Here is a 27,135-nt window from a genome sequence, read left to right as displayed (position 1 = left end):
TGATAGAGAAAGTGAAGAAGCATCGTTCTGAATGCTGATTTAGGGGATAAGTGCTTTTGATAAGACTGAATATTCCCACTGCTTGAGTTAAAATAGCCTTTTTCTATTGAGGTTTTCTGGATTTTCTCTTGGAAAACTTCCAAGAGCCAGGCCATTAGCAATAATTCATGAGGTTACTCTCAGAAGAACAGAGCGGAGTGTGACTAAAGATACAGAAACATTTATGATTACACTCAATCTTTTTGTGACAAAAATAGTGTACTCCAGGGAGTCAAGAAAAGCTGGTAACATGAGAAAAAATAGACCCAACCCCTACCTGTTTGGCACAGCTGTTGAACTCAACACCTTGCTAAGTCAGTCCGAATCACTGTTTTCTTCGCAGTGCCGATTCATTAGATGGTTTTAAATTTACAAAGTGTATTCTTTTTTTTTTTTTATTAAATAATAAATTTTATTTTTATATTCCCCCATACAACTGCACATGCCCCATTCTGACCCCAATCCCTCCCCTCCCGGCCCCCACCCCCCAAAAAGTGTCTCTGGTTCATAGTTTTTTGTTGATTTTGATTTTCACTTTCTTATAGTTATTCTTTTTCCTGATCCCTTATTTAAGTTTTCTAGATTCCTGCTATGAGTGAGACCATCCGGTATTTTTCTTTTTCTTTTACAAAGTGTATTCTTCGGTATCATATAGTCTTAGTTCATCCATGAGCTGGATGAAAGGTGTTTTGGATAAAATCATATGAAGAACTATTCCAAAAATATGCTATTTTATGGCTACTAAAAACAAATCTATTTTGGTGCAGCAATATAACATCATTATAATATGTAACAGAATGTACTATTTCAAATGAATTTTTAGTGAAAAAACTCCTGGTGTCTGCTGGAGATAACTTAATAATCACCTTACCAGAAAATGAAGTTGAACTGAAGGCTTTTGTTGTGCCAGCACCACCTGCAGGTAAGAACTTTTCTTTCTTGTGTGACCTCTAGCTGGGTAGTTCTTTTTTTTTTTTTTTTTTAAAGATTGATTTATTCATGCCTGCAAGAACTGGGGTACAGGCCAGAGGTGTGGGGGGTAAGAGGATTCACCAGAGACAGAACCGGGAACAGAACAGGCAGACTGACTGAAATACACTGCTGAGGGGTAGCTGGGTAGTTCTTAACAGGTCTCTGCAGGTTATTTACAGCATTGATTCATTTTCATAACACTGTATGATGTCACAAGTTGAGATGCTAGCATGAATGACAGCACATTGACGATAATAAGCATTAACATTTGTTGAGATAATTTAAAATGGGATAAATATAGGAATTTTTTTTCTTAAATTAACTTTGCATTGTAACACTATATATCAGATGTTCATCGTTGAGAATCAACATGTGTTTATACTATTTAAGACCACCGCTGTAAGTCCAAATCAAGAATAAAAAATTAAATATAGTATGTATCCTTTTACTGGGCCAGATATAAAGGCATAAATTTCTGATGATGCAAAGCAGAGCCATGTGTTAGAGCAGGAGCGGTTTCTACATCCCAGAATTTGACCTGTGATAACCCTAGGAGGCACTGGTGTAGAGAGAGGTGGCCATGTCCAAAGGTTTGTTTGCAGACTCTGTTGCTGACAGAGTTCTCAGGTTCTTAGGATATTTCACCCAGCTGTTCAAAACATGTTCAAAAAAGGGCCTTCCTGGTGGTGCAGCGGGTTGAGCCCCGCGCTGTGAAGCTGTCTGCAGCCACTGCAGCATGGTTTCAATTCCCGGCCCTCCAGGGAGATTCCCACAGCACAGACCTATCCTGTCTTGCCCGCTGCTCCCCTCAGCAGTGCTTTCTGTCGTTTGCCTGTTCTGCTCCCCACTCTGTCTCTGGTGAATCCTCCCACCCTCACATGTCTCTGGCCTGTACCCCAACTATTGTATAAATAAAAAAATAAATCTTAAAAAAATATATTCAAAATGCTCTTTCTTCTATTTGTCTGTGCTCTGCTATTCAGCCAACATGACCTACCCTGTGACCTTCAAATACATTTTCTTAAAGTATATTCATTCTTTCATTTTTTATTTATATATATTTTACATTATTGTTCATTTTTAAACAATGTTTGCTTTTTTTACCCCCTCAGGTGTAGTCCCCATAGAATTTCCTTCATCAACACACCTGTGCACCATCACCTCAGTCCCCTGGGCTCCTCCCTCCCTCCCTCTGATCCCTCTCCCGCCTCCTCCCCTGCAGGATGTCTCTGGTTTATAATTAGCTGTTTGTTTTTGTTTTGTTTTGTATTGTTATTATTTATTTCCTCTGATGTCTCATTTGGTTTCCCTATATTCCTCCTATAAGTAAAACCATCTGATAATTTTCTTTTTCCTTCTGACTTATTTCACTGAGCATAGTTCCTTCTAGCTCCATCCAGTTTGCTGCAAATGGCATGAGTTTATCTTTTTTGATTGCCGAATAATATTCCATTGTGTATATGTACCACATCTTCTTGATCCAGTCATCTATTTTGGGCATTTGGGTTGTTTCCAGGTTTTACCTATTGTAAATAGTGCTGCAGTAAACATAGGGGTACAGGTGTTCTTTTCAATCAATATTTTTTTGTGTCCTTTGGGTAGATCCCCAGGAGTGGAATTGCTGGGTCGTTTGGTAGCTCCATTTTTAGTAGACTGAGGAACCCCCAGACAGCTTTCCAAAGTGGTTGGACCAGTTTGCACTCCCACCAGCAATGTGGGAGAGTTTCTTTTTTACCACATCCTCGCCAACATTTGTTGTTGCTAGGTTATTTTTTTTAGATTTATTTATTTATTTATTTATTTATTTATTTATTTATACAAGCACTGGGTACAGTCAGAAGCGTGGGAGGGTGAGAGAATTCACCAGAGCCAGAGCGGGGAGCAGAACAGGCAGAAGGACCGAAGTACACTGCTGAGGGGAGCAGCGGGCGGCAGGAGAGGTCTGTGCGCCATGTGGGACCCTCCTCCAGTGGCCGGGGAGCAGCCGAGGATTGAACCGGCGCCACAGAGGCTGCGGGCAGCTTCGCAACCCAGCGCTCAACCGCTGCGCCACCAGGGAGGCCCTGTTGCTAGTTTTTTTGACATGAGTTATATTCATTCTTAAGGTGCTTGAATATTTCTTGTTCTGATCATTTCATCTTTGCCCTAACACAAATCGGTTAAAATGTAAATAGAGATTATAATATTTGGTGTTTGCATTTTTAATCTTTCAGCTGAGCTACCTCATATTTTAACAACTTGTGTCAAGAAGGAAGACAGCATCATTTTAATACTGGGAGATTTTTAATCCATTTGTGTATATTTCAACCCCTGAAACAGATTAATTGAATTGAAATTTCCTTGTATTTTATTGAAAGGAAAACAACAATGGATTATACTGTATTTAATATATATGTGTGTAGTCAGATAAAGCACCTTGGAAGGAAAGTCACCAAATGCTAACAGTAAGATTAGAGAGATTTTTTTTTTTTAAACTTTCTATATTTTTCTCAATTTCCTGTAAGCTATAAGTTTTTATAATAAAAAAGAAATTTTATGTTAATTTAATAGAGAAAACTTGTTATTCCTTAGTTGGACGATAGTTGAAAATTGAAGTTAGTATTTCTAAAGTATTCCCTATTGATGAATTAAGGCAATCATCTCTTTCCCTCTGCCCAGTATTTTATATATATTATGTATATATGTATAACCTCTCAATTCATAACTTCTCCAATTTCTGTTTTGCTCTCAGAAACAACCTACAGCTATGAATGGAGTTTAATAAGCCAGCCTGTAGACTACCAAGGTGAACTACAACAAATGCACATGCAAAGTCTTAATCTTTCTCAAGTAAGTAACCAGAGAATGCTTGGGTTTAACACCACGGAATTCACTTAACTTCCTCTTAGCTATCAAACCCAGAAGTCCCTCTTATGGAAAAAATTAAAAGGATATAAGTGAGTGAAGCTTCAGCCACATAAGCAGGCAGGCAAATGGGTAAATAAGAGGGATTTGATGATAGCTTTTTTTAATTTGATTTGCTTTCTCCAACATTGTAGCTCAGGGAAAAGAAGCTGGTTGCTCAGCGGTCCCTGTGGTGAGGGGGGACTTGAAAAGTCTGTTTTCTCTCTCTTGCTCTCTGCCATGTTAGAGGCCACTTTTTTTTTTTTTTAAGATTTATTTATTTTTATGCAAGAACGGGGTAAAGGCCAGATGTGCAGGAAGGTGAGAGGATTCACCAGAGACAGAGTGGGGAACAGAACAGGCAGACTGACGAAATACACTGCTGAGTGGAGCAGCGGGCGAGATAGGAGAGGTCTGCCGCGCCATGTGGGACCCTCACCGGCCGGCCGGCCAGGATCAAACCGGCACTGCAGAGGCTGAGGATAGCTTCACAGTGCGGTGCTCAACCGCCTGTGCCACCAAGGGAGGCCCAGAGGCCACTTCTTAATCAAGCACATTTCTAGAACTGCCAATAATGCCATTTCAGTTCACAAGTGACTGTCAAATATTGCTCCAACATGTCATCAGCTCGCACGAAGGAATATACTCTCATCTTGGCCTACAGGATAAATAAAATGACTTAGCCACTAGAGAAATGACTTCCCACAGGATGGTGGTGTTGTCTTTCTCTCCTGAGACTATACGGCTAATAGTGCAACACAAACTTGCATGCCCCCTTGTCACTTATGACTGTCTCTCAAAGTGGGGTACCCAGACCACGGAGAGCTGACTTACCAGAACTGCTTGGTGGAAATGCATGATTCCCATACATGTAAGTTAGAGGGGTCATCCTTGACCAGTCCAACTCATTTAAGCCTCTGTCAAGGTCATGGATCTGTGTAATTAATCTAAATGCTTTTCCAGGGGATCTTCAGTAATCTAGAGTACAGCTGCAAATCTCTGGCATTGTCTTCACAGATCCAAATGAGAATCCCTGAGCCCCTTTATGCTGACTTTCTCTGTGCTAGCTTTGGGGATGTTTAAGACTTTTCTGGGCAGTGGACTCATCATGTCTCTTGTGTGTTAACTTGTGCACCTTTTCTTTCCCTTGCAGTTGTCAGTAGGACTTTACGCCTTCAAAGTAGCAGTTTCTAGTGAAAATGCCTTTGGAGAAGGATTTGTAAATGTCACGGTGAGGCCAGGTAAGCCTGTATAAAGGAATGGCCTCATATCTCAATCTTGTTGCCTGAATGACATAGTAATATATTTTTAATTTTTTTTAAGATTTATTTATGCATACAAGAGGTGGGGTATAGGCCAGAGGTGTGAGACATGGGAAATGATTCACCAGAGAGAGGAGGGAACAGAACAGGTAGATTGACCGAAATACACTGCGGAGGGGAGCAGCAGTCTAGTCAGGAGAGAGGTCTGCTGCACCATGTGGGTAGCTCCCTGGCCGGGGATCGACTCGTGCTGTAGTGGTTGTGGATAGCCTCATAGTTTGCATTTTAACCCATTGCACCACTGGGGAGGCCCTATATTTTTAATTTTTAACTTTAGGTGCTATTGCAGAGAAAATATATAAGGGTTATGTTTTTTGCCTGCTTCCTGTCTAAGTCTGAAGTACTCACCTGACACTGCTGTTCAGGGTTATAAGGCTATTGCCTGCTGTTCCTGAGTTGTAGCTAATTGTCCCTTAGCCTTCTCTGTGACAGCTGCTGCATGTACTCTTCTCATCCATTCCCCTGACTCACCTTTACCTTAGATGAAGGGGCATTTCACAAACTTGCCGCTGAGGAGTCAGGAAAATGTATGCCCAGGGCATTCAAGCCACCACCTGCCCGTCAGTCAGTGCACTTGTGGAGTTAGAAATAGGTGGCTTCCAGCCAGGTGGGCACAGCCCTGGCTCAGTCAGCAGAACATGGGCTGGCGTTGAGCCTCTTCCCCCCTCAGGCAGACTGTGAGCACAGCCTGCACCATTCAGGTGCCACCTCTGTGCCAACTCCACCTTTACCTGAGGGGCTGACAGCTCTACCTTTTGCACAGTTTGTGTGATTATTATTATAGCTAAAACATGGTGGTGGGGGGTGGTGCCTTCAGTGAAAGATTTCAGATCCATTTGATCATGGGAGCTAAAGCAACACTTTGTTGCTCCTTTTTTGCAGTTTCATTCTCTGACTAAACCCTTGATTCTTATTACATGTGCTTATGGAGCTTGGGCTTACATACAAGGAGGCAAACCCACAGACCGGTTCTGAAGATGTATGGGAAGGTCCAAGACTTTAAAAAGCAGTCTCGTAGTGGAGGACTGTGGGATAAACACCAGCTGGCCAAGATGATTTTTACCAATTTTTAAAAAGTAGATGATTTTATGGGGTGATGAGAGGTGCCTGTGAAAAGTGAACTCACCAGTGTCCTTTTTTTTCTGTCATAGCCAGAAGAGCCAATCTGCCGCCCAGAGCAGTAGCTTCTCCCCAGATACAGGAGCTCACTTTGCCTTTGACGTCAACCCGCATCGACGGCAGCCGTGTGTATCCTGTGATCCTTCAAGGGTGTTTTTGCCCCTCCCCCCATGAGGGTTAATGGGTGCTCTCTGTCAAGGTGGGAAGGACCTGAGGACCTACACACAGAGAGAGGAGCAGCTCCCCCTTTAGCGTTGTCCTTAAAAGTCTTTGGTTCCTTCATAATTTCTCTATCTCAGGCTCACTGTCCCTTAGTTATGTCTCATTTGTGTATGAAAACTTTTTATTTGTATTTTTTTTTAAGATTTATTTATTTATTTATACAAGCACTGGGTACAGTCAGAAGTGCGGGAGGGTGAGAGAATTCACCAGAGCCAGAGTGGGAGCAGAACAGACAGACTGACAAAATACACTGCTGAAGGGAGCAGCGGGCAGCAGGAGAGGTCTGCGTGCCATGTGGGACCCTTACCGGCGGCCGGGGATCGAACTGGTGCTGGAGAGGCTGCAGGCAGCTTCGCAGCCCAGCGCTCAACCGCTGCGCCACCAGGGGAGGCCCCTTTTTATTTTTAAAATTTTTTTGAAAAGATTTATTTATTTATGCATACGAGAACTGGGGTATAGGCCAGAGGTGTGGGGGGTGAGAGGATTCACCAGAGACAGGGTGGGGAACAGAACAGGCAGACTGACTGAAATACACTGCTGAGGGGAGCAGCAGGTGAGTCAGGAGAGGTCTGCTGCACCATGTGGGTAGCTTCCTGGCTGGGGATCAAACTTATTTTGCAGTGGCTGCTGATAGCTTCATAGGTTGTGTCTTAACCCCTTGTGCCACAAGGGAGGCCCCTGAAAATCACTTTGAACAGATATTGGAAGGATTGCCTTCTGTGAGTATGAGAATCTTTTGTTAATTTAATTAAGACTCCATTCCTTCTGGAGGTGGCAGGGGCCCTGGTATAATTATAGGTGTCCATGCAACTGAGACTCCACTGAATCCTATTTTGTGTTTGACAGTATATTAATATGTAGGTTTATGGATGTACATATATATTTGACAAAATACGTTCAACAATAACCCTGTAGGGCCTCCTTGGTGGTGCCAGGGATTAAGCACCTCACTATGAAGCAATCAGAAGCCTCTGCAGCACTAGTTCGATCCCCAGCCAACCAGGGGGCTACCCACATGGTGCAGTAGACCTCTCCCGTCTCACCTGCTGCTCCTCTCAGCAGTGTGTTTCAGTCAGGCTGCCTGTTCTGCTCCCCACTCTGTCTCTGGTGGATCCTCTCACCACCCACATCTCTGGCCTGTGCCCCAGCTCTTTTATGCATAAATAAATAAATCTTTAAAAAGAATAAAATTATTAAAAAAAAAACAACAAAACAATAACCCTGTAACTAGTGTTTAGATTGTGCATTTAGTCACAAGGCTAATAGCAAACAAATTCTGTAGAGTGAAGAGTATTTGCCTTGGTTGTTGGGGGTAGAGAACTTGACAGCCACTAATGCTGTTCTGTCATGCAAGTCTATAGATATACAGAGATCATATTAACATAATAATTTGTATCTAGTCAAACATGTCCAGTTTTCCCCTTAACATGAAGATAATGCATATTTTGAATAAAGATATTTTAAAATAAATAAAATATTTATATGAGAAAACCCATTGCATTTTGATTCAGTTGGGTACAGGAAATGGTTCAGGATTATTAATCCTCCCCACGCGTTGTTCTTTCCTTAAATGGATTAAAGGAAACGAACTCCCTTCTAGGCCCAGGTTTCTGTGATTCTGTAGAGCACATTTTATTGCTCTCTTTTAAAATAGAAATGGGAAATTTTTACAGGGTGCTAATGCCTTCTTCTGGATTTACACCTTAATGATTAAGATAATATAAGGTGTTTTATAAATTGTAAACATCTCTGCATTGTATGAATCTGTCAAATACCTACTCATAATTACCAGTAGGCTATCATATGCTGTAGTTGAGGTGAGTAGAAGTAGCATTTCAATGTGCTTCACTTGGCTGACTCTTGTTTTTTGAAAGCAAATGCCCTGTTGCTGTGTTTTTTGTTTTTTTTTTTAAAAGATTTATTTATTTATGCATACAAGGGCTGGGGTACAGGCCAGAGGTGCGGGGGTGGGGTTGAGAGGATTCACCAGAGACAGAGTGAGGAACAGAAACAGGCGGATCTACTGAAATACACTGCTGAGGGGAGCATCAGGAGAGACAGGAGAGGTCTGCAGCGCCATGTGGGTAGCTCCCTGGCCTGCCAGGGGATGGAACTCACTGCAGTGGCTGCAGATAGTTTCATAGTGCTGTGCTTAAGCTCTTGCACCACCAGGGAGGCCCCCTGCTGTGCTTTTTAAGTACACAACTGAGTGGGAAAAACCTCACTCAAGTCTGGTGGAAATCCAGGAGAAAAATGCTGCTGATGATTAGAGTATGAGAAAAATTACCCTCCTTCCATTGAAATCTATGCATTTATATAATTTCATAGAAAAGCAAGTTTAAACATGCAATAATATAAACTACAAACATTATGTTTTCACATTCTTGCATTTCATTTCAGTTCTCATAAGTTTTTTAATCTTCCTAGAAAGTACAGATGATACTGAGATAGTGAGTTATCACTGGGAAGAAATTGACGGGCCCACCAGAGAGGAGACGTTCTCAGCTGACTCCCCTGTATTACATTTGTCTGACCTTGTTCCTGGTAACTACACTTTCAGGTAAGTGGTTTCCCCTCCTTCATTGTGCTTTCCACAACTTGTATTTTGAATATTTCCTCAAATTGATGCTTGTATAACTGCTGCTTTTCATTTTGATTGAGAGGCAAGGCAAATTTGGTTTTCTTTTTTTTCTTTTTTTCTTTTTTTTTTTTTGTGGGACCCTCGCGGGTGGCCGGGGAACGAACCGGCAATGCAGAGGCTGTGGGCAGCCTCGCAGCCCAACGCTCAACCGCTGCACTACCAGAGGAGGTCCACTTTTCTTTTTTTTAAAGATTTCTTTATTTATGCATACAAGAGCTGGGGTACAGGCTGGAGGTGCAGGGGTGAGAGGATTCACCAGAGACAGAGTGGGGAACAGAACAGGCAGACTGACTGAAATACACTGCTGAGGGGAGCAGTGGGCGAGACAGGAGAGGTCTGCTGTGCCATGTGGGCATCTCCCTGGCCGGGGATCGAACTTGTGCTGCAGAGGCAGCGAATAGCTTCACAGTGCTGTGCTTAACCCCTTGCGCCACCAGGGAGGCCTAGATTCGCTTTTATTTGGGGATTTTGGTTGGCAGCCACTTTAGACATTAATTCATCAATTGACATGAATTATAAGTGCCTGTTTATGGGATACATTTGGTCTTGGTTTTCAGGACTAGGATGGGAATAGCATCTTTTGACTGTGTTGAATTACATGAAAGAATATTTGTGTCTTATTTTTTTTTTTTCTGAAGATTTATTTAATCTAGAACCAGGGTACAGGCCAGGTGCGAGGGAGGGTGAGAGGATTCACCAGAGACAGAGTGGGGAACAGAACAGGCAGACTGACTGAAACACACTGCTGAGGGGAGCAGCGGGCGAGACAGGAGAGGTCTGCTGTGCCATGTGGGACCCTCGCAGGCCGGCAGGGATCAAACTGGCGCTGCAGAGGCTGCCACAGCTTCTCAGCGCTGCCCTCAACCACCTGTACCACCAGGGGAGATCCAAGAATATTTGTGTCTTAAGAGTCAAAGTGAGGCAGAGTAGTGGGAGAGTTTCTGCATCATTTTAAAGCTTTTAAAGGTAAAACTGAAGTATAATAAACTGTATATGTAAAGTATAGAGGTTTGTGAGTTTTGATATCTCTGAGGCCATCATCACAATTAATAAGTATTTCCATCAACCTCCCTCCACCTTTTCTCATGCCCCCTTCTGGTTCATTTCATCCATTCCTGTCCTTAGGCAACCACTGAAAAACTTTCTGTAACTTTAAATTATTTGTGTACTTTCTAGAATTTTATTTAAATGAAATTGTACAGTATGTCCTCCTTTTTGCAAGAGTTCTTTCATTCAGAAAATGTTTTGGAGATTCATCCTTATTACTGTCTGTATCAATAGTTTGTTCCTTTTTCACGGCTGATTACTATTCCACTATATAGATATACCACAATCTATCCTTTCATCTAGTATGGACATTTGGGTTGTGAATACTTTCGACTATTACAAATAAAACTGCCAGAACATCTGTATACGAGTCTTTGTGTGGACATATATTTTCATTTTTCTAGGCTAAATGCCCAGAAGTAGAAAGGCTAGGTCGTGTAAAGTCTTTCCCAAAGTGGATATACGTAAGTTATATTCCTATCTTCCGTGTATGAGAGTTCCAATTTCCATATCCTTACCGACATTGATGTAGTCAGTTTTTAAATTTTTAACTAATTTGTCTGGTTTGCAGTGTTTCCTATGGTTTTCATTTCAATATTCCTCATTTCAAATGATATGAAGCATATTTTCGGTTGTTTATTGACATCCATATACGTTCTCTTTGAGATAAGTATTCAGCTCTTTTTTCATTTAAACACTTGCATTTTTTTTCCTCTTATTTAGTTATTTCTGGGTTCTGAAACAAGTTCTTTAATTGATATATGTGTTGTAGATATTTCTTCACAGTATGTGACTTGCCTTTTTATTTTCTTCATGGTATTTTTCAAAGAACAAAAGTTCTTTATCTGTGTTTTCTTTTATGTTACATATTTTTATGTTTCTTATATCTCAGTAACCTTTGCCTATTCCAAGATTACAAAGATTTTCTTGTATTTTTTCTAGAAGTTTTATAATTATAGGTTTATTTAGATCTATGATCTATTTTGAATTATTTTTAGGTATTGAGTGGAATTTTTATTAAATCAACATTGATTCATGTGATAAATCCTATTTGGTCATGAAATTTTTTGTATATAGTATTGGATTCAACTTGATAATATTTTGGTAAGGATTTTATGTTTATCTTTATGAAAGGTAAAGTTTATGCCTCTTCCTCTACCTTTCATCCATGTTTTTGTATGAATTTTAGTATGAGGATAATCCAGGCCTAATAAAACAAGTTGGGTCTATTCTCTAAAACATCTGTGAATAAATCTTTGAATGTTTGATAGACTTAACTGATAAAATCCTCTGGACCTGGGGTTCTCTTTCTGTTAATGAATTCAATTTCTTTAATAGATGTATGGCCATGCAGGTTTTTTCTTGCAGCAGTTTTTGGTAAATTAAATTTTTAAAGACATCTGTCCATCTAAATTGTCAAATTTGTTGGCATGAAATTGTTTATAGTATTTTCATGTTTTCCTTTCGATGTCTGTAGGATATTGTAATTCTTTTTTCTTCCTTTCTTTCTTTATTTGTCATTCAAGCTTTTATTTAAAAGGAATGATCTATGATTGATTTTAGATATTGTTGAAAACTTCAATTTACTTTGTTCTTCTTTTCACGGCTTAGAGTAGAATCTGAGGTTATTCCCATTAGATCTTCCTTAAAAGGTAATAGAGCTTTTAAAGCTAAAATTTTCCTCTAAGTACTGCTTAGCTGCTTCCCACACATTTTTGAATATTATATGTTTAAGGTCTCATATGCCCTTTTAGGTATCTGATGAGTTCAGAGAAGCTGCACATAGATATGTCTTCATGAATACTCTTGAATCTGGCCCGGCTAAGAAATTCTCAGGCATTTGCTGGATTCATCTTTGACTGAAAGGTCCACAGAGGTACTCTAAAGTACCTTAGATTTTATACATGTTGCAAAGCCTCTGTTTGGGTTTATTTGAAATCTTAGTTTAAAAATCAGTATACATCATTTCATGTTGATTAGGGTGGTTATTGTTTTAAGAAGTGGGAAATAAAAAGTGGTGGCAAGGATATGGAGAATGGGAATACTTGTGTGCTGCTGGTAGAAATATAAAATGGTGCAGCTGCTGTGGAAAAGAGTTTGGCAATTTTTCAAAAAAATTAAGCATCGGTCCTCCCTGGTGGCCCAGGGGTTAAAGACAATGCTAATAAGCTATTGCCAGCCACAGCAGCATGAGTTCGATCTCCTAGCTGGCCAGGGAGAAACCCACATGGCGCAGCAGACCTCTCCTGCCTCGCCCGCTGCTCCCCTCAGCAGTGTATTTCGTCAGTCTGCCTGTTCTGCTCTCCACTCTCTCTGGTGAATCCTCTCACCCCCGCACCTCTGGCTTATACCCCAGTTCTTGTATGTATAAATAAATCTTTAGAAAAAAAATTAAACATAGAATTACCATACCTGCAATTTCACTTTTAGGTATATACCCAAAAGAATTGCTTGCAGGGACTCAAAAAGATATTTATACACTATCTTAATATTTGGGTTACTATACAAAAATGCCATTGACTGGGTGGCTTATAAATGACAGAAATTTATTTATCAGGACCTCCTTGGTGGCTCAAGGGGTTAAGCACAGTGCTGTAATGCTATCTGCAGCCTCTGCAGCACAAGTTTGATCCCTGGCCAGCCAGGGAGCTACCCACATGGCACAGAAGACTTCTGCCTCTCCTGCTGCTCCCCTCAGCAATGTATTTCAGTCAGTCTGCCTGTTCTGCTCCCCACCCTGTCTCTGGTGAATCCTCTCACCCCCCTGCACCTCTGGCCTGTACCCCAGTTCTTGTGTGCATAAATAAATAAATCTTAAACAAAAGAAATTTCTTCATCATAGTTCTGGAGGTTGGGAGTCCAAGATCAAGGTATCTACAGACTCATGTCTGGTGAGGGCACACTTCTTGTTCATAGATGGCATTTTCTCCCATGTGCTTACCTGGTAGAGGGGCAAAGGACCTCTCTGGCGTCTCTTTCACGACGGCACTGATCCCATGCAGCAGGGTTCTACCTTTATAACCTAATCATCTCCCAACCTCTCGTGATACTTGTTAGCCATAAAAATAAGCACCAGAATATATGTTTCAGCAGACAGAAGAAGATTAAGTAACTCATAATTCTTTTATTTAGAAATGCCTTTAGCTATTTGGTATTTATGTTCACAGTTGCTTTGCTAAACAATCATATGTTTAAAATATTTGTTTTCTACTTAGATAAAAAAGCTATCGTGTACTCTACATTTTAAGTTTTGCCTTTTACAATTAAATTTTTTTTCCATGCAGAATTAATTGTGTATCTACTATGGTTAGATATAATTTTATTTTTCCATTTGGATAATTAATAATTGTCCCAGTATTATTTATTGTCTAGCCTGTTCTTTTTTTTTTTTTAAAGTTCTTTTTTTTTCTTTTTTTACATTTTTTTAAAAGATTTATTTATTTATACAAGCACTGGGTACAGTCAGAAGCGCGGGAGGGTGAGAGAATTCACCAGAGCCAGAGTGGGGAACAGAATGGGCAGATAGACGAAGTACACTGCTGAGGGGAGCAGCGGGCGGCAGGAGAGGTCTGCGCGCCATGTGAGACCCTCCTCCGGGGGCCTGCGAGCAGCCGGGGATCGAACCGGTGCCGCAGAGGCTGCGGGTAGCTTCGTAACCCAGTGCTCAACTGCTGTGCCACCGGGGAGACCGAGAAGCATGTATGTTTTTAAGACATTTTGATACATGTTGCCAAATTACTGTCTACTTGTCATCTGAAGACTTTGCTAGGGTCCATTCATGGGAACTTTATGACATGAAAGTCTAAAGGGATTTCAAAGAGGTTTTTATCAGATGTCTTTCTATAGTGCTTTATTTATTGGGATAGAATTCAATAAATATAGTAAAATGTCACTGTATAAGGTGCTTTTGATTCCATTTTATTTAACTACTCCTGACTGTCTGATGTGGCAGGTTTCTGCCTAGTTTACCAGGAAGAGATTACCTTGTGGGCCCAGAATGTGTTCCGGCTCTGCCTGGTTGAGGAAGAAGGACCTTAGTGTTCAGTTTTCTATGAGAGTCAGAAGTGGAGTTTGGATCTTGGTAGTGCGGAGTATGTGGGATGGTGTGGAAGGAAGCCCAGAGGATAGAGTACCCTGTTTTCGTCCCTACAAATAAGACTTGTGGTCTTTCTGTAACTTCATTCTCATATTCCTGATTATACATGTTTAGCATTCATCTCCAAACTAACATCTTTGCCCCAGAAGGATGAAGTGACTTTATTTTACTGATCCAATGACCACATCAGACAGGAGTTTGCTGGATGAGGGTCAATGCTGGGCTCTTTGTTGTTTGTTTGTATGGGTGAAATGTTCACTTATATTTGAAAGTGCCTAATCCTTAGTCCTAGGAGAAACCTTAGAAATCATCTAACTTATGCTGCTTTGCAAGGAGTGTCCTGCGAACATAATTATATGAAGATCTCTAGAAGAGAATCAAAAATTCCCAAAGCAGTGAAGCTGAAACATCATGAGTGATTTCCTGTCTCTACATGCTCAGGCCTGAGAGCAGGAGTTGAACCAGAGATATTCTTAGTGCCAGTTATTAGCAAGAGACTTCTGTGTTGGCTGAAGATTGTTTCTTCATTCAACATCTCAAAGATTATTCAGAAACCTATTTAAGATAAAACTGTGTCATGTGAATATACTACTTGCAAAAATAAAATAAAGCAACAGCAACACACATAACAAAAAATATCTCAAGTCTCTGTTCCTTCCTCAGCTTTACCCTCGAAATCCTATCTGTATCTCTTCTGAGTTGTTCTGAGAACTACGAAAAGAGCAGATAAATTAACAACTTACCCCTACGCATATTTCTCTGTGTAATGAGTTCCCTTCCTTCTTGTAGATTGACGGTTACAGACACGGATGGAGCCACTAACTCCACAGTTGCAGCCCTAAGAGTCAACGGTGCTGTGGATCAGCCCCCGGTAGCCAATGCAGGACCAAATCGGACCATAACATTGCCCCAAAACTCTATCACTTTGAACGGAAACCAGAGCAGTGATGATCACCAGATTGTTCTCTATAAGTGGTCCCTGGGGCCTGGGAGTGAGAGCAAAGAGGTGGCCATGCAGGCAAGTTCTTCATCCTGCCTTCAGATTCATTTGTCATATATCTTTCTGTCTGTCTAGCCACCCATCCAGCCATCCATCTGTCTATTAATTTATCCATCCATCAATCTATCCATCTGCCTATTTAATCCATCCATCCATCTATCCATCCATTTATTCATCCATCTGCCCATCCATCCATCCATCCCATCCATCCATCAATCTACCAAGTGTCAGTGGGGACGGAGGGGAACAGTTAAATTCAGAAAATATGTTTTATAATATTGTTGGATTGCAACTATTAGCAGAACACCTAAACTCACAAATCTCCCAAGTTTATATCACTTCCCCTCACCCAGTCTGGTGCACAGAATAACAATTAAATCACCCTGTGTTGACAACTGGTTGTTTTTGGGGAAAAGCCATTGAAATCAATTAGATAAACATATATGCTTATTTGGGGAGCATTCAGAGGTTAATTTGGGAAAAGCCCGGCCCAATAATTGCTAGAGAAACATTATTTTAGTACTAGGAGAAACCTTAGAAATAATCTAACCTAAACCTCCTTACCAGAAAATTCTCCCTTTTTTGTTTCTCCTATTTTTAGAAACTCTGTGTTACCATTTCTGGATCCCATGATCACTTTTTAAAAGCTTTTTGTACCTACCTTTTGATTTGTTCAAATCTTTTAAGTAGATTCATCTAAAGATATAACCTCGAATCTTTTGCTCTGTATGTGTGTATGTGTGTGCTGTTTGCTTATCCTTCTTTTGGTGATGGCTAAAACCATTTACTTTTCTTAATAATTAGCTTATATTTTTGAAGTTATTATTTGAGAATTTAATGGGGAAAAAATCTGGTTCAAAAGGGGCTGGGTGCCAAAGAATATTTACCTTGGTTAAAAGCTGTTTCCAAAATTTTTTCTTTAAGATTTTTATTTTATTGGGCCTCTCCAGTGGCGCAGCGGTTGAGCGTTGGGCTGCGAAACTGCCCGCAGCCTCTGCAGCGCTGGTTCGATCCCCAGCTGCTCCCCGGCCACTGGAGGAGGGTCCTACATGGCGCACAGACCTCTCCTGCCGTCCACTGCTCCCCTCAGCAGTGTGCTTCGGTCCTTCTGCCTGTTCTGTTCCCCGCTCTGGCTCTGGTGAATTCTCTCACCCTTTCGCGCTTCTGACTGTACCCAGTGCTTGTATAAATAATCTTTTTTTAAAAAAAAAAGATTTTTATTTTATTTATGCATATAAGAGCTGGGGTTTAAGCCAGCGGTACCGGGCCAGACATAGGGATGCTGAGAGGATAGGATTCACCAGAGACAGAGTGCAGAGCAGAAAAGACGTACTGAATGAAATACACCGCTGAGGGGAGCAGCAGGCGAGACAGGAGAGGTCTGCTGTGCTATGTGTGTCAGCTCCCTGGCGGGGGATCGAACTCTTGCTGCAGTGGCTGCCGATAGCTTCATAGTGCTGAAACAACACTTGGTGCCACCAGGGAGGCCCCAGTTTTCAAATTTTCTTCCCTTTAATTATAAAGAATTATGTGCTCAAAGCTAGTTCTCCAGAATTTACACCTCCCGCTCCCTAGAACTCAACATGTATCCAAGGAAGTCACTGAATCCTGGGTCACAGAGCTACCTCGAAGCTCTCCACGCTTGCCCATCTGCTGCAGACATCTCTCCCTTCTTCTCTCCATAGACAATCTAATATCCCCAAAGTACCAATATTAGTGCCCTAAGATGGATTGATTAATATGTCAAAGAGGGGGGCATCCTTTTTTATTAATTGGGACAATCATAAAGATGAGCTCTGTAAACCAGACGCTTTTGTATTCATCAAAAAGAAAATGTGCAAGGCAGCCTGCTGAGACTGGGTCTTTCTGGGGAAAAGCACTTGAAATCAATTAGATAAACATATGGTTATTTGGGGGGCACTCAGAGAAATGCATTTTTCTGTTCAGATCCATTTGCTACAACATTGGCTTTTATTGTGTGCATAAGCAGTCATGTAAACATATTAATTTTGAAGGAAGTACTAGGAAATTGTACTTTCTCTGTAGGACTTTTCAGAGAAAAGTGATTAACTATGTTTTGTCGAAGAGGGGAAAAGCAATTTTTAAACAGTTCAAATTTTAGAAGTGCATAACTTGTGAGAACTCATTTGATTTTCTATTGGTTTTGTTTCAATTTTCCATTAAAACCATCAACAAATACACACAGGTACCTTTATCTTTAGATAAACTTGGACTCTATAAAAGTAGATAATTATAGATTTAAAATTAAAAATTCTTTTCCTGAACCATGAACTTCAAACATGGGCAATTAGAAGCTTATCAACAATAACACAGAAACAATAATTTTAGACAAGGCAACAGCTCGGAGCAAGAAGTATAGCTGTTTCTATACTCAAGTGAAAACATGTCTTATTGACATTAAAATGGCCAGCAGACACATGAAAAAACCTATACAATCACTTATTTTTAGAGAAATATACACCAAGAGCACAATGAGACCTATTCATATCAAAAAGACTAGAAACAAGCACTGGTGATGGTGTGGAGGTAGGAATGCAAACGGGTCCCCCTTATGAAAGGCATCATGGAGGTATCTCAAAACATTAAAAATGAATTTCCCCATTTGACCCAGTAATTCCACGCCCAGTCATTTATCCAAAAAATTAAAAAACAATCGTTCAGAAGCAAACTGGCACTCCCATGTTTATTGTAGTTCTGTTTACTATGGCCAAACTATAGAAACCACCTAAGTGCCCCATTACAGACAGTGGGTCAAGAAGATGTGGCACAATGGAGTACTACTCAGCAATGAAAAAGATGAACTCACGCCATTTGGGGCAACATGGAGGGAGCTTGAAAGGATACTGCTAAGCAAAATAAGCCAGAAGGAGAAAGATAAATACAGGTGTGGATGATGTCACTAATATGTGGAAGATAAAGTAACTAAATTAATAGTCAGATAAAGATGATCTAAAAACTAGCCCTTGATAACTGATTTCAGAACTGAAACAGCAAGGGGGACGAGGGGAGAAAGGACAAAGAGGGAAGGAAGCACAGAGGTCTATGGTGGTAGAATATGGGTGAGCTGGTGGTGGGTGCACTCTGGTGGTAATAATTGATAAGGGTACCCTAAAATTACCTCAGTTAAAAATAAATAAAAAAAAATCTTATTGAAAATTTTATGTTGCCTTAGAATTTAAAAAATGATTTTTAGTTATAAAAGTAATATATGAATTGCTTCTTGTGGTTAAAAACAAAGTTCAAATAAATTCTGAGAAAGGGAAAATACAATTTGACCTCAACTCAGTCCCTCACTGAAGAAAATTACTTTTATCCATAATGTATTTCCTGAATGTCTTCTATGTGACTACATATGTTTGTGTTCATGCAGCGCAATCTTTCACACTAAATGCATTTTCCCACATATTGCTTAGTAATATATCTTTGAGGGGCCTTGCTGGTGGCGCAAGGGGTTAATTTTAAGCATAGCACTGTGAAGCTGTCCCCAGCCTCTGCAGGAAGAGCTCAATCCCGGGCCAGCGAGCTACCCACATGGTGCAGCAGACCTCTCCCGTCTCTCCTACTGCTCCCCTCCGCAGTGTATTTCAGTAAATCTGCCTCTTCTGTTCCCCATTCTGTCTCTGGTGAATCCTCTCACCCCCCCATACCTCTGGCCTGTACCCCAGCTCTTGTATGTATAAATAAATAAATCTTTAAAAAAATATATCTTTGATTAATAAATACATTTTATTATTTATGAACCTACTTCATTCTTTTAAATTAGCATTTCATAGTGAATGGTGGTGGGTTTGGTTCTTTTCTTGTTGATGAACCATTTAGATTGTTTCAATTCTGAGCTGTCAGAGGCAGTATTTCAGTTGTCCACCTTGTGTGGTCTCCTTGAGCACGCTGGCCTTTCTCCAGCATGGGTACTGAGAAGTTGAATTGCTGGGTTGAAGGGCGTGCCTAGGATGATACCCAGTGGGCTTTAATGGCATTTTCCTGGTGACACACACATTTCTTTTTGAAGCGCTGCAGATGAAGTAAAATCATTAGTTCTTCACTCTGCTTTTTTTTTTTTTTTAAAGATTTATTTATTTATGCATACAAGAGCTGGGGTACAGGCCAGAGGTGCAGGAGGGTGAGAGGATTCACCAAAGACAGGGTGGGGAGCAGAACAGGCAGCCTGACTGAAATACACTGCTGAGGGGAGCAGCAGGTGAGACAGGAGAGGTCTGCTGTGCCATGTGGGTAGCTCCCTGGCCTGGGATCGAACTCATGCTGCTGTGACTGCCAGTAGCTTGATAGTGCTGTCTTTAACCCCTGCGCCACCAGGGAGGCCCCTATTTCACTCTGCTTTTTAATATTATTTCTTTTCTTTTCCATGTTTGTATTTGCTACTACTCAGGGAGTGGAGACACCTTATCTCCATGTGTCTGCCATGCAGGAAGGCAAGTATACATTTCAGCTGATGGTGGCAGATTCTTCGCAGCAGCAGTCCACAGCTCTGGTCACTGTGATGGTGCGGCCTGGTAGGTGACATGGAAAAAGCCCCAGAGGTGAAAGCACAAGCGACATCCTCCATTTCTCCTTCCCTCTGTCCCTTTCTCCTTTCCTCCTTCTCTGGCTCCTTCCCTCTCTGCCTCCACCTTTCTCCCCGTTCCCCTCCTCCTATCTTCTCTCTTGACTCCACAACTTTCGAGGTCTTTTAAAAACACCATATATATATATATATATATATATATATATATCAGGGGCCTCCCTGGTGGCACAAGGGGTTAAGCACAGCACCGTGAAGCTGTCCGCAGCCGCTGCAGCACGAGTTCAATCCCCGGCCAGGGAGATACCCACATGGCACAGCAGACCTCTCCTGTCTCGCCCGCTGCTCCCCTCAGCAGTGTATTTCAGTTGATCTGCCTGTTCTGTTCCCTACTCTGTCTCTGGTGACTCTTCTCACCCCCCACAACTCTGGCCTGCACCCCAGTTCTTGGATGCATAAACAAGTCTTTAAAAAAATTCTCTTTAAAAATGCATGTATCAGGGAACAGTATTTCCTGCTATCTATCACTCCACTGGCACGCTCAGAACAGTTAACTCCCAGGTCAGCTAGGAGACCACAGTGTTGTGCCTCGGGTTTCCCCAAGGTCTCTGCAAGCCCTAGTACTTACCTGATCTGAATACAGGTCATTTGCTTAAATCAAGAAATCAGGGGATTGCAGACTTAATGCAAAGAGAACAGTTTCGCCTGCCATCTCTGTCATTCCAGAAAACAACAGGCCCCCGGTGGCAGTGGTTGGCCCAGACCAGGAGCTCTTCTTCCCCGTGGAAAGCACCAACCTGGACGGGACCCGAAGCAGCGATGACCATGGCGTCGTTTTCTACCACTGGGAGCACGTCAGGTGGGCCTCTTCCCTGAGCTGCTGGTTCATGCGGTGGCTGAATGCTCCTGTTACCCCTTCTCTGCAGGCTACATTCAGCAATCCACTCGAGAGGGACTGAAAGATGTGAGATTGTTTCTGGAAGTGGCAGGGCACCATTGATCGAAGAATCTACCAAGTGCGGATGGGCAAGATAGACATTCCTTGACAGTGGAGGGAGGTGAGGCCCAGGCAGGTGGGCAGGCTGTCTGGTGTGAGATCAGCTTCAGGACAGAGGAGCTGCAGGGAAACCTGGGTGAGGCCTCCTGGCCACTCACTCAAATCATCTGCGGTGACTATAGCCAGAGCACTGCAGCGTTTAAGGGGACACCTGCAATCTCTTAACATTTTCTCTGCTTTCCAGACTTCATCTCATAAAATCCTATAAACTTACTTAGAGGTAAATAATAATAATCCTCCTTGAAAGTTGAAGAAACTGACTGGTGGAGACTAGTGAGGTCACACTGCTTATGTTTGCCATCTAGTAAAAGAAAGAGCTGGTCTTTCCACTAGAAAGCACACAATCTTGGGTCCTCCCTGATGGCGCAGGAGTTAAGTCTCAGCATTATCAGGCTATTGCCAGCCACTGCGGCATGAGTTGGATCCTGGCCACGGAGCTGACCCACATGGCGCAGCAGACCTCTCCTCTCTCCCCGCTGTGTCCCTCAGCAGGATATTTCAGTGGATCCTCTTGTCCTGCTCCCCACTCTGCCTCTGGTGAATCCTCTTACCCTCTGCACCTCTGGCCTACACCCCAGTTCTTGTATGCATAAATAGATAGAAAAAATCTTAAAAAAAAAAAAAACTAAGCACACAATCTTAATGGTTGTCCTATAATTCCATTTAGGAAATCAGGTCTTGTTCATTCCCTCCTTCATATGTTCTCCATGCAGTAGGTGAGGAATTCACTTACTTTATTCAAAGAAGAAATCGGAGTAGTTTCTAAGGCTCCCAAGAATCCAACAGCTTCTATCTGCAGTAAACTTTAGCTTATGATTCTTACACTGAACTAAAGAATATAAACGAGGAAAGTCATCTTATGGTTCAGGTTTTTAGCAACACCTCCTGGGGCAGACGAGGCCCCTGTTCTGCCCCAGAAGTCCCTGACCCTCTAGAAGTTCTTTACCAGTTGGTAGGCTGCCCATTAGGCAGGGATCTGAGCCCTGGGAAAGGATATTTTTTTTTTAATATATAATAGATATATAATGGGCTCAGGCTTGGGAAGAACCTGTCTGTGTGTGTGGAGCCAGTTATGTGGATGCGTGTGCACATGTGCTTGCATTTGTCTCTTTTGCCATGGGACAGTTGGATTCAGGACATTTTTCTTTCTTTCTTTTTTTTAGATTTATTTATTTATGCATACAAATACTGGGGTACAGGCCAGAGGTATGGGGGGGGTGAGAGGATTCACCAGAGACAGAGTGGGGAACAGAACAGGCAGACTGACTAAAATACACTGCTGAGGGGAGCAGTGGGCGAGACAGAAGAGGTCTGCTGCGCCATGTGGGTAGCTCCCTGGCCGGGGATTGAACTCGTGCTGCAGTGGCTGTGGATAGCTTCATAGGTTGCGTCTTAACCCCTTGCGCCACCAGGGAGGCCTGATTTAGGACATTTTTCTACAAGAAACAGCCTCCTCTTTTCTCATAAGGACTGGATGATGGACGACGCTGTTGGTGTGGTCAAGATAGGAAGTGGGTCTGGGAATACATACCTCCCCAAATTCAATCAAAGCCCAGCAGAGAGGCTGGTATGATGGCCAGGGCTCAGAAAACTGTGCTGGTTCCTCTCACCACTATGCCCTCACTGTTGGCCTTTGTTTCCTTGGTGAATGCTGATGTGCCTCGGCTTTCCTCCACCTGAACAGTGGTGTGTAGCAGGCAAACTGTGGGGGTGTTTTTTGGGGGGGAGGTCTCTTGTGCCTGTAGGAGGTGAAGATGAAATTTTTACTCACTATATATATAATATATACTATATATATTACATATTTATGTATATTATATAACATATATATTTCCTCACTGTATATAATATATATATACAGTGAGGAAAAAATATATATTAATAAAATATTTTGAATATTGAATATATTTTAATAAATATATAAAAAATAAGTATATATTACTTGTATGATTAAATCAACATGTTCTCTTAGATTTCTCTAGAAGCTATGGATTGTAACTAAAAAGAATCAGGTAGAAGGACACCAGTCAACTGTTTGCCACAATTAGAATCCTACCCTCTGCCTCTGCTCATCTCTTTCCCATTTTCTAGAGGCCCCGGTGCTGTGGAGATGGAAAATGTGCACCAAGCTGTCGCCAAGGTGACCGGTCTTCAGGTGGGTACCCACCGCTTCTGTTTAACAGTGAAAGATCAGCAGGGACTGAGCAACACTGCCACCCTCACCGTGACTGTGAAGAAGGGTGAGTTGTGGGGGCCCGGCTGGGTTTGCTTTTCAGCCTCTCAGGACCCTACTCCAAGCCAGGACTATTCAAAAATGTTGGTGCTGTGTGTTCACGGCAGATGCCCAACACTGCTTGGCCAAGAAAGAGCTGTTTTTCTTGCTGTTTTTCCAATCTCCCTCTGCAAGCAAACAGCATTTTTTTTTTTTTGCAAGGTGGAAATTCATATTATTTATTTATTTTCTAAAAATATTTTTTTAAGATTTATTTATTTATGCATACAAGAACTGGGGTACAGGCCAGAGGTGTGGGGGTGAGAGGATTCACCAGAGACAGAGTGGGAAGCAGAACAGGCAGACTGACTAAAATACACTGCTAAGGGGAGCAGTGGGCGATTCAGGAGAGGTCTGCTGTGCCATGTGGGTATCGCCCTGGCTGGGCATTGAACTCGTGCTGCTATGGCTACGAATAGCTTCATAGTACTGAGACTGAACCCCTTCTACCACCAGGGAGCCCCGTTTTAGTTTTTTTTTAAGCTTTCTCTTCCCTTTTTTTTTTTAAGATTTATTTATTTATGCATACAAGAGCTGGGGTACAGGTCAGAATTGCAGGGGGTAAGAGGACTCACCAGAGACAGAGGGGAACAGAACAGGCAGATTGACTGAAATACACTGCTACGGGGAGCTGCGGGAGAGATAGGAAAGGTCTGTTGCACCATGTGGGTTGCTCCCTGGTGTCTGGGATTCGAACTCGTGCTGCAGAGGCTTCAGATTGCTTCATAGTGTGGTGCTTAACCTCTTGTGCCACCAGGGAGACCCCCATTTTAGTTTTTTAAGGTAAATCCTTATTGCTTTCCATAATGGTTGCACCAGTCCACATTCCCACAAATGGTGTAATAGAGTTCCTTTCTCCCTGCGTCCTCTGGTTGGAGCATTTTAAGCCCCATCCTAGCATCATATCCTTTTATCTATAAAACTTGGGTTTTTAAAAGATGTCAGTTTGATGGGAGAAAGGTCAAAAACAGGGCGAATAGAAGGCAATTATAGATGAGTTCCATTCAGTACCAATACAGGAAAATGGGGAGAAATAGATTGGAGAGATATTTTAGAGCCTAAATTCTCATAACTTAGTAACTTAATGGCTCTGGAGAGTGTCTAAGATGATACCAAAAACTTTGACTTCAGGGCCTCCCGCGGAGGCTCAGTGGGTTGAGCACAGCACTGTGAAGCTGTCCGCAGTCACTGCAGCACTAGTTAGATTCCCAGCCAGCCAGGGAGCTACCCACATGGCACAGCAGACCTCTCCTGTCTCACCCACTGCTCCCCTCAGCAGTGTACTTCGTCAGTCTGCCTGTTCTGTTCCCCGCTCTTTCTCTGGTGAATCCTCTCACTCTTCTGTGCCTCTGGCCTGTACCCCCGTTCTTGTGTAAAAAAATGAATCTTAAAAAAAAAAAAGAATTTTCTTAAGGAAAATAACAACTTTGACTTCAGCATGCAGAGGGATAAGGGTGTGATTATCTGAACTCAGGTTCACAAAAGAGCAGTGGTAGGGTTCGTAGGTTTGGATATGTTGAATATGTGGTGGTGGAGTGTCTGGTGAGATGCCTAAGACAGTGTCACAGCTGGAGCTCATATGGGGTAAGCTCACAAGTTGTATTGGTAAAAATACAAATATTTACAGAGGGACTTAAGCTCACTGAATTTCCTGGCAGTCTATTTTGATTCTTTCCAACCTTTCCCTGTATCCATAAAATTAAATCTTTGGTGTGATTTCCACCACTCTCCTCCCAAGCTCCCAATTTCTCCCCAAAAGGGAATGTGGAGAATAAAATGGACAAGCTAGTACTGGCACCATGTGTGCCTGCGCCAGTCACTCTGTCTTTTCTGGTTACCAGGGGGAGTGTTCTTTTCTCCTTGGATCAACATGTGACTGTCCTCACTTGTTTTCTGTTGCTGGCTTTGTTGTCATGGGGAATTGGCAAAGGGTCAGATTGGGTCTCAAAGCCCCAGCTGAATAAGCAGGATATGCCTCATAGCAACCTCATCCCCAAATTGGGGCCCTGGCTAGATCTTCCCAGACCCCTCTCCTGAAGTTGTTATGTCAGAAATGACTCTTACGCATGAAGTAGAATTAACACCCAGTCAGAGTGATGGTCTCATTCTTTTTCATTCTAGCTGTTTAATTTTACTTAGTAGACAGGTAAGATTTAGTACTGTTAGAAATAAAAAAAATACATTTCTGATGATAGTGTGGAACAGTACAAAATTACCCAGCGCATATTTTTTAAAAGATTTATTTATTTATGCATATCAGAACTGGGGTACAGGCCAGAGGTGTGGGGGTGAGAGGATTCACCAGACCCAGAGTGGGGAGCAGAACAGGCAGACTGACTGAAATACACTGCTGAGGGGAGCAGCGGGCGAGACAGGAGAGGTCTGCTGCGCCATGTGGGCCGCTCCCTGGCTGGGGATTGAACTCGTGCTGCAGTGGCTGCAGATAGCTGCATAATGCTGCATTTTAGCCACTTGAGCCATCAGGGAGGCCCCATAGCATATTTTAAACCAAAATATTTTCACTTTCTTGACCCTGAAAGTAAGATCTTTCTCTCTCTCTCTTTTTTCAAAAAGGACAACTGTAATGATAGTAAAAACATCCCCTATGTCTAAGAAGCCAAATCACTACCATAATCTGTATTATCTGATGGGGGCTTGGGGCAGACAGTCATGTCTTCTGGATATTTTAAATCTATATGCCTGCAAGATCGATATGTTAGGACACACTTCTATCACCCATGTTTTAAATCAGTCTCTTTGCTTTCATCTTTTTGTATTTGACTTAGAAAATAATAGCCCTCCCAGAGCCCAAGCTGGTGGCAGACATGTTCTTGTACTTCCCAATAACTCCATTACTTTGGATGGTTCAAGGTCTACTGATGACCAAGGAATTGTGTCCTATCTGTGGATCCGGGATGGCCAAAGTCCAGCAGCTGGAGTAAGTACTTGAAGAGAGTTGCCCCTGATCACTTTCATTATGTCTGCACTAGGTTGCCAGCGCTGCCATAACAAAATATCATAGACTAGGGGACTTGAAGGACAGACATTTTTTCCCTCTTCTAGAGCCTGAAGTCCAAGATCAAAGCCACTTTGGTTTCTGGTGAGAGATTTCTTCCAGGCTTGAAGACAGCTCTGTGGCCATCTTCTCTCTGCATTCTCGTTTGATACAGAGAAAGAGCGATCCCTTTTGTGTCTCTACTTACAAGGACACTGATCTTATGGGAGTGGGGCCTTCTGTCCTGACCTCATTTAATATCAATTACCTCCTAATAGGCTCTGTCTGAAATACATTCACTGTGGAAGTACCTGTGAATTTGGCAGGGACACAGTTAAGTCCACAGCAAAGTCCCTGTTATGATTTCATCTCCCTTTCCATATTCTCTCCTGAGGTCATTATGCTCTGGGCTTCCTTTGAGGACTGGAGATAATAGGCTGCTCTTAGATTTAGCCAAAAGCTGCTTTCGGACTGTTTCCCCCGATCAGACCTTGGATGGGGTAGATTACCATAAGCCTGGAAGGACTGTACACTTAAGACTTCCCTTGGGAATCATTTTGCTCCTGGCATCCACATTGTTCCGGTTTTGGTCCAAATAGATTATTTGTGTTCCTCACATTGTAACAGATGGGTCAATAGAGCAAAGATTATTCTTGCTTTGCTAGTACAGAAAGTGAGATGCAAAGGTGGACAATGACTTGGCCAAGGTCAACAAATTCATCCTTAACCAAATTGGATAGAACCTGGGGGGCAGGGTTTTCCCCCTCTAGATCGCTCTGCCTCTTTTTTTTTTTTTTTTAAGATTTATTTACTTATACATACAAGAGCTGAGGCACAGGCCAGAGATGCAGAGGGTGAGAGGATTCACCAGAGACAGAGTGGGGAAACAGCACAGGCAGATTGACTGAAATACACTGCTGAGGGGAGCAG

General features: G+C 42.1%; 1 protein-coding gene across 5 annotated transcripts in view; it reads left to right on the top strand.

Moving 5' to 3' along the window:
• The window catches only part of KIAA0319 (KIAA0319 ortholog), a 99,601-nt gene that overhangs the window by 51,646 nt on the left and 20,820 nt on the right, over nucleotides 1-27,135 (top strand). For all 5 annotated transcript variants that reach the window (XM_037518932.2, XM_054698349.1, XM_037518933.2 and 2 more), the window contains 10 exons: nucleotides 863-961; nucleotides 3,743-3,840; nucleotides 5,048-5,135; nucleotides 6,368-6,460; nucleotides 8,985-9,117; nucleotides 15,131-15,359; nucleotides 19,750-19,873; nucleotides 20,608-20,740; nucleotides 23,030-23,178; nucleotides 25,997-26,148. In XM_037518932.2, coding sequence (XP_037374829.1) covers nucleotides 863-961; nucleotides 3,743-3,840; nucleotides 5,048-5,135; nucleotides 6,368-6,460; nucleotides 8,985-9,117; nucleotides 15,131-15,359; nucleotides 19,750-19,873; nucleotides 20,608-20,740; nucleotides 23,030-23,178; nucleotides 25,997-26,148 — 1,298 coding nt within the window. The remainder of the gene's footprint in view (nucleotides 1-862; nucleotides 962-3,742; nucleotides 3,841-5,047; nucleotides 5,136-6,367; nucleotides 6,461-8,984; nucleotides 9,118-15,130; nucleotides 15,360-19,749; nucleotides 19,874-20,607; nucleotides 20,741-23,029; nucleotides 23,179-25,996; nucleotides 26,149-27,135) is intronic.

The sequence above is a fragment of the Talpa occidentalis genome, unplaced genomic scaffold (genome assembly GCF_014898055.3).
Source record: "Talpa occidentalis isolate TD23 unplaced genomic scaffold, MPIMG_talOcc4v2.1 talOcc4.2, whole genome shotgun sequence".
Classification (NCBI taxonomy): domain Eukaryota; kingdom Metazoa; phylum Chordata; class Mammalia; order Eulipotyphla; family Talpidae; genus Talpa; species Talpa occidentalis.
Note: the sequence above shows the minus strand (reverse complement) of the source record. Positions and strands in the feature narration are given on the sequence as shown.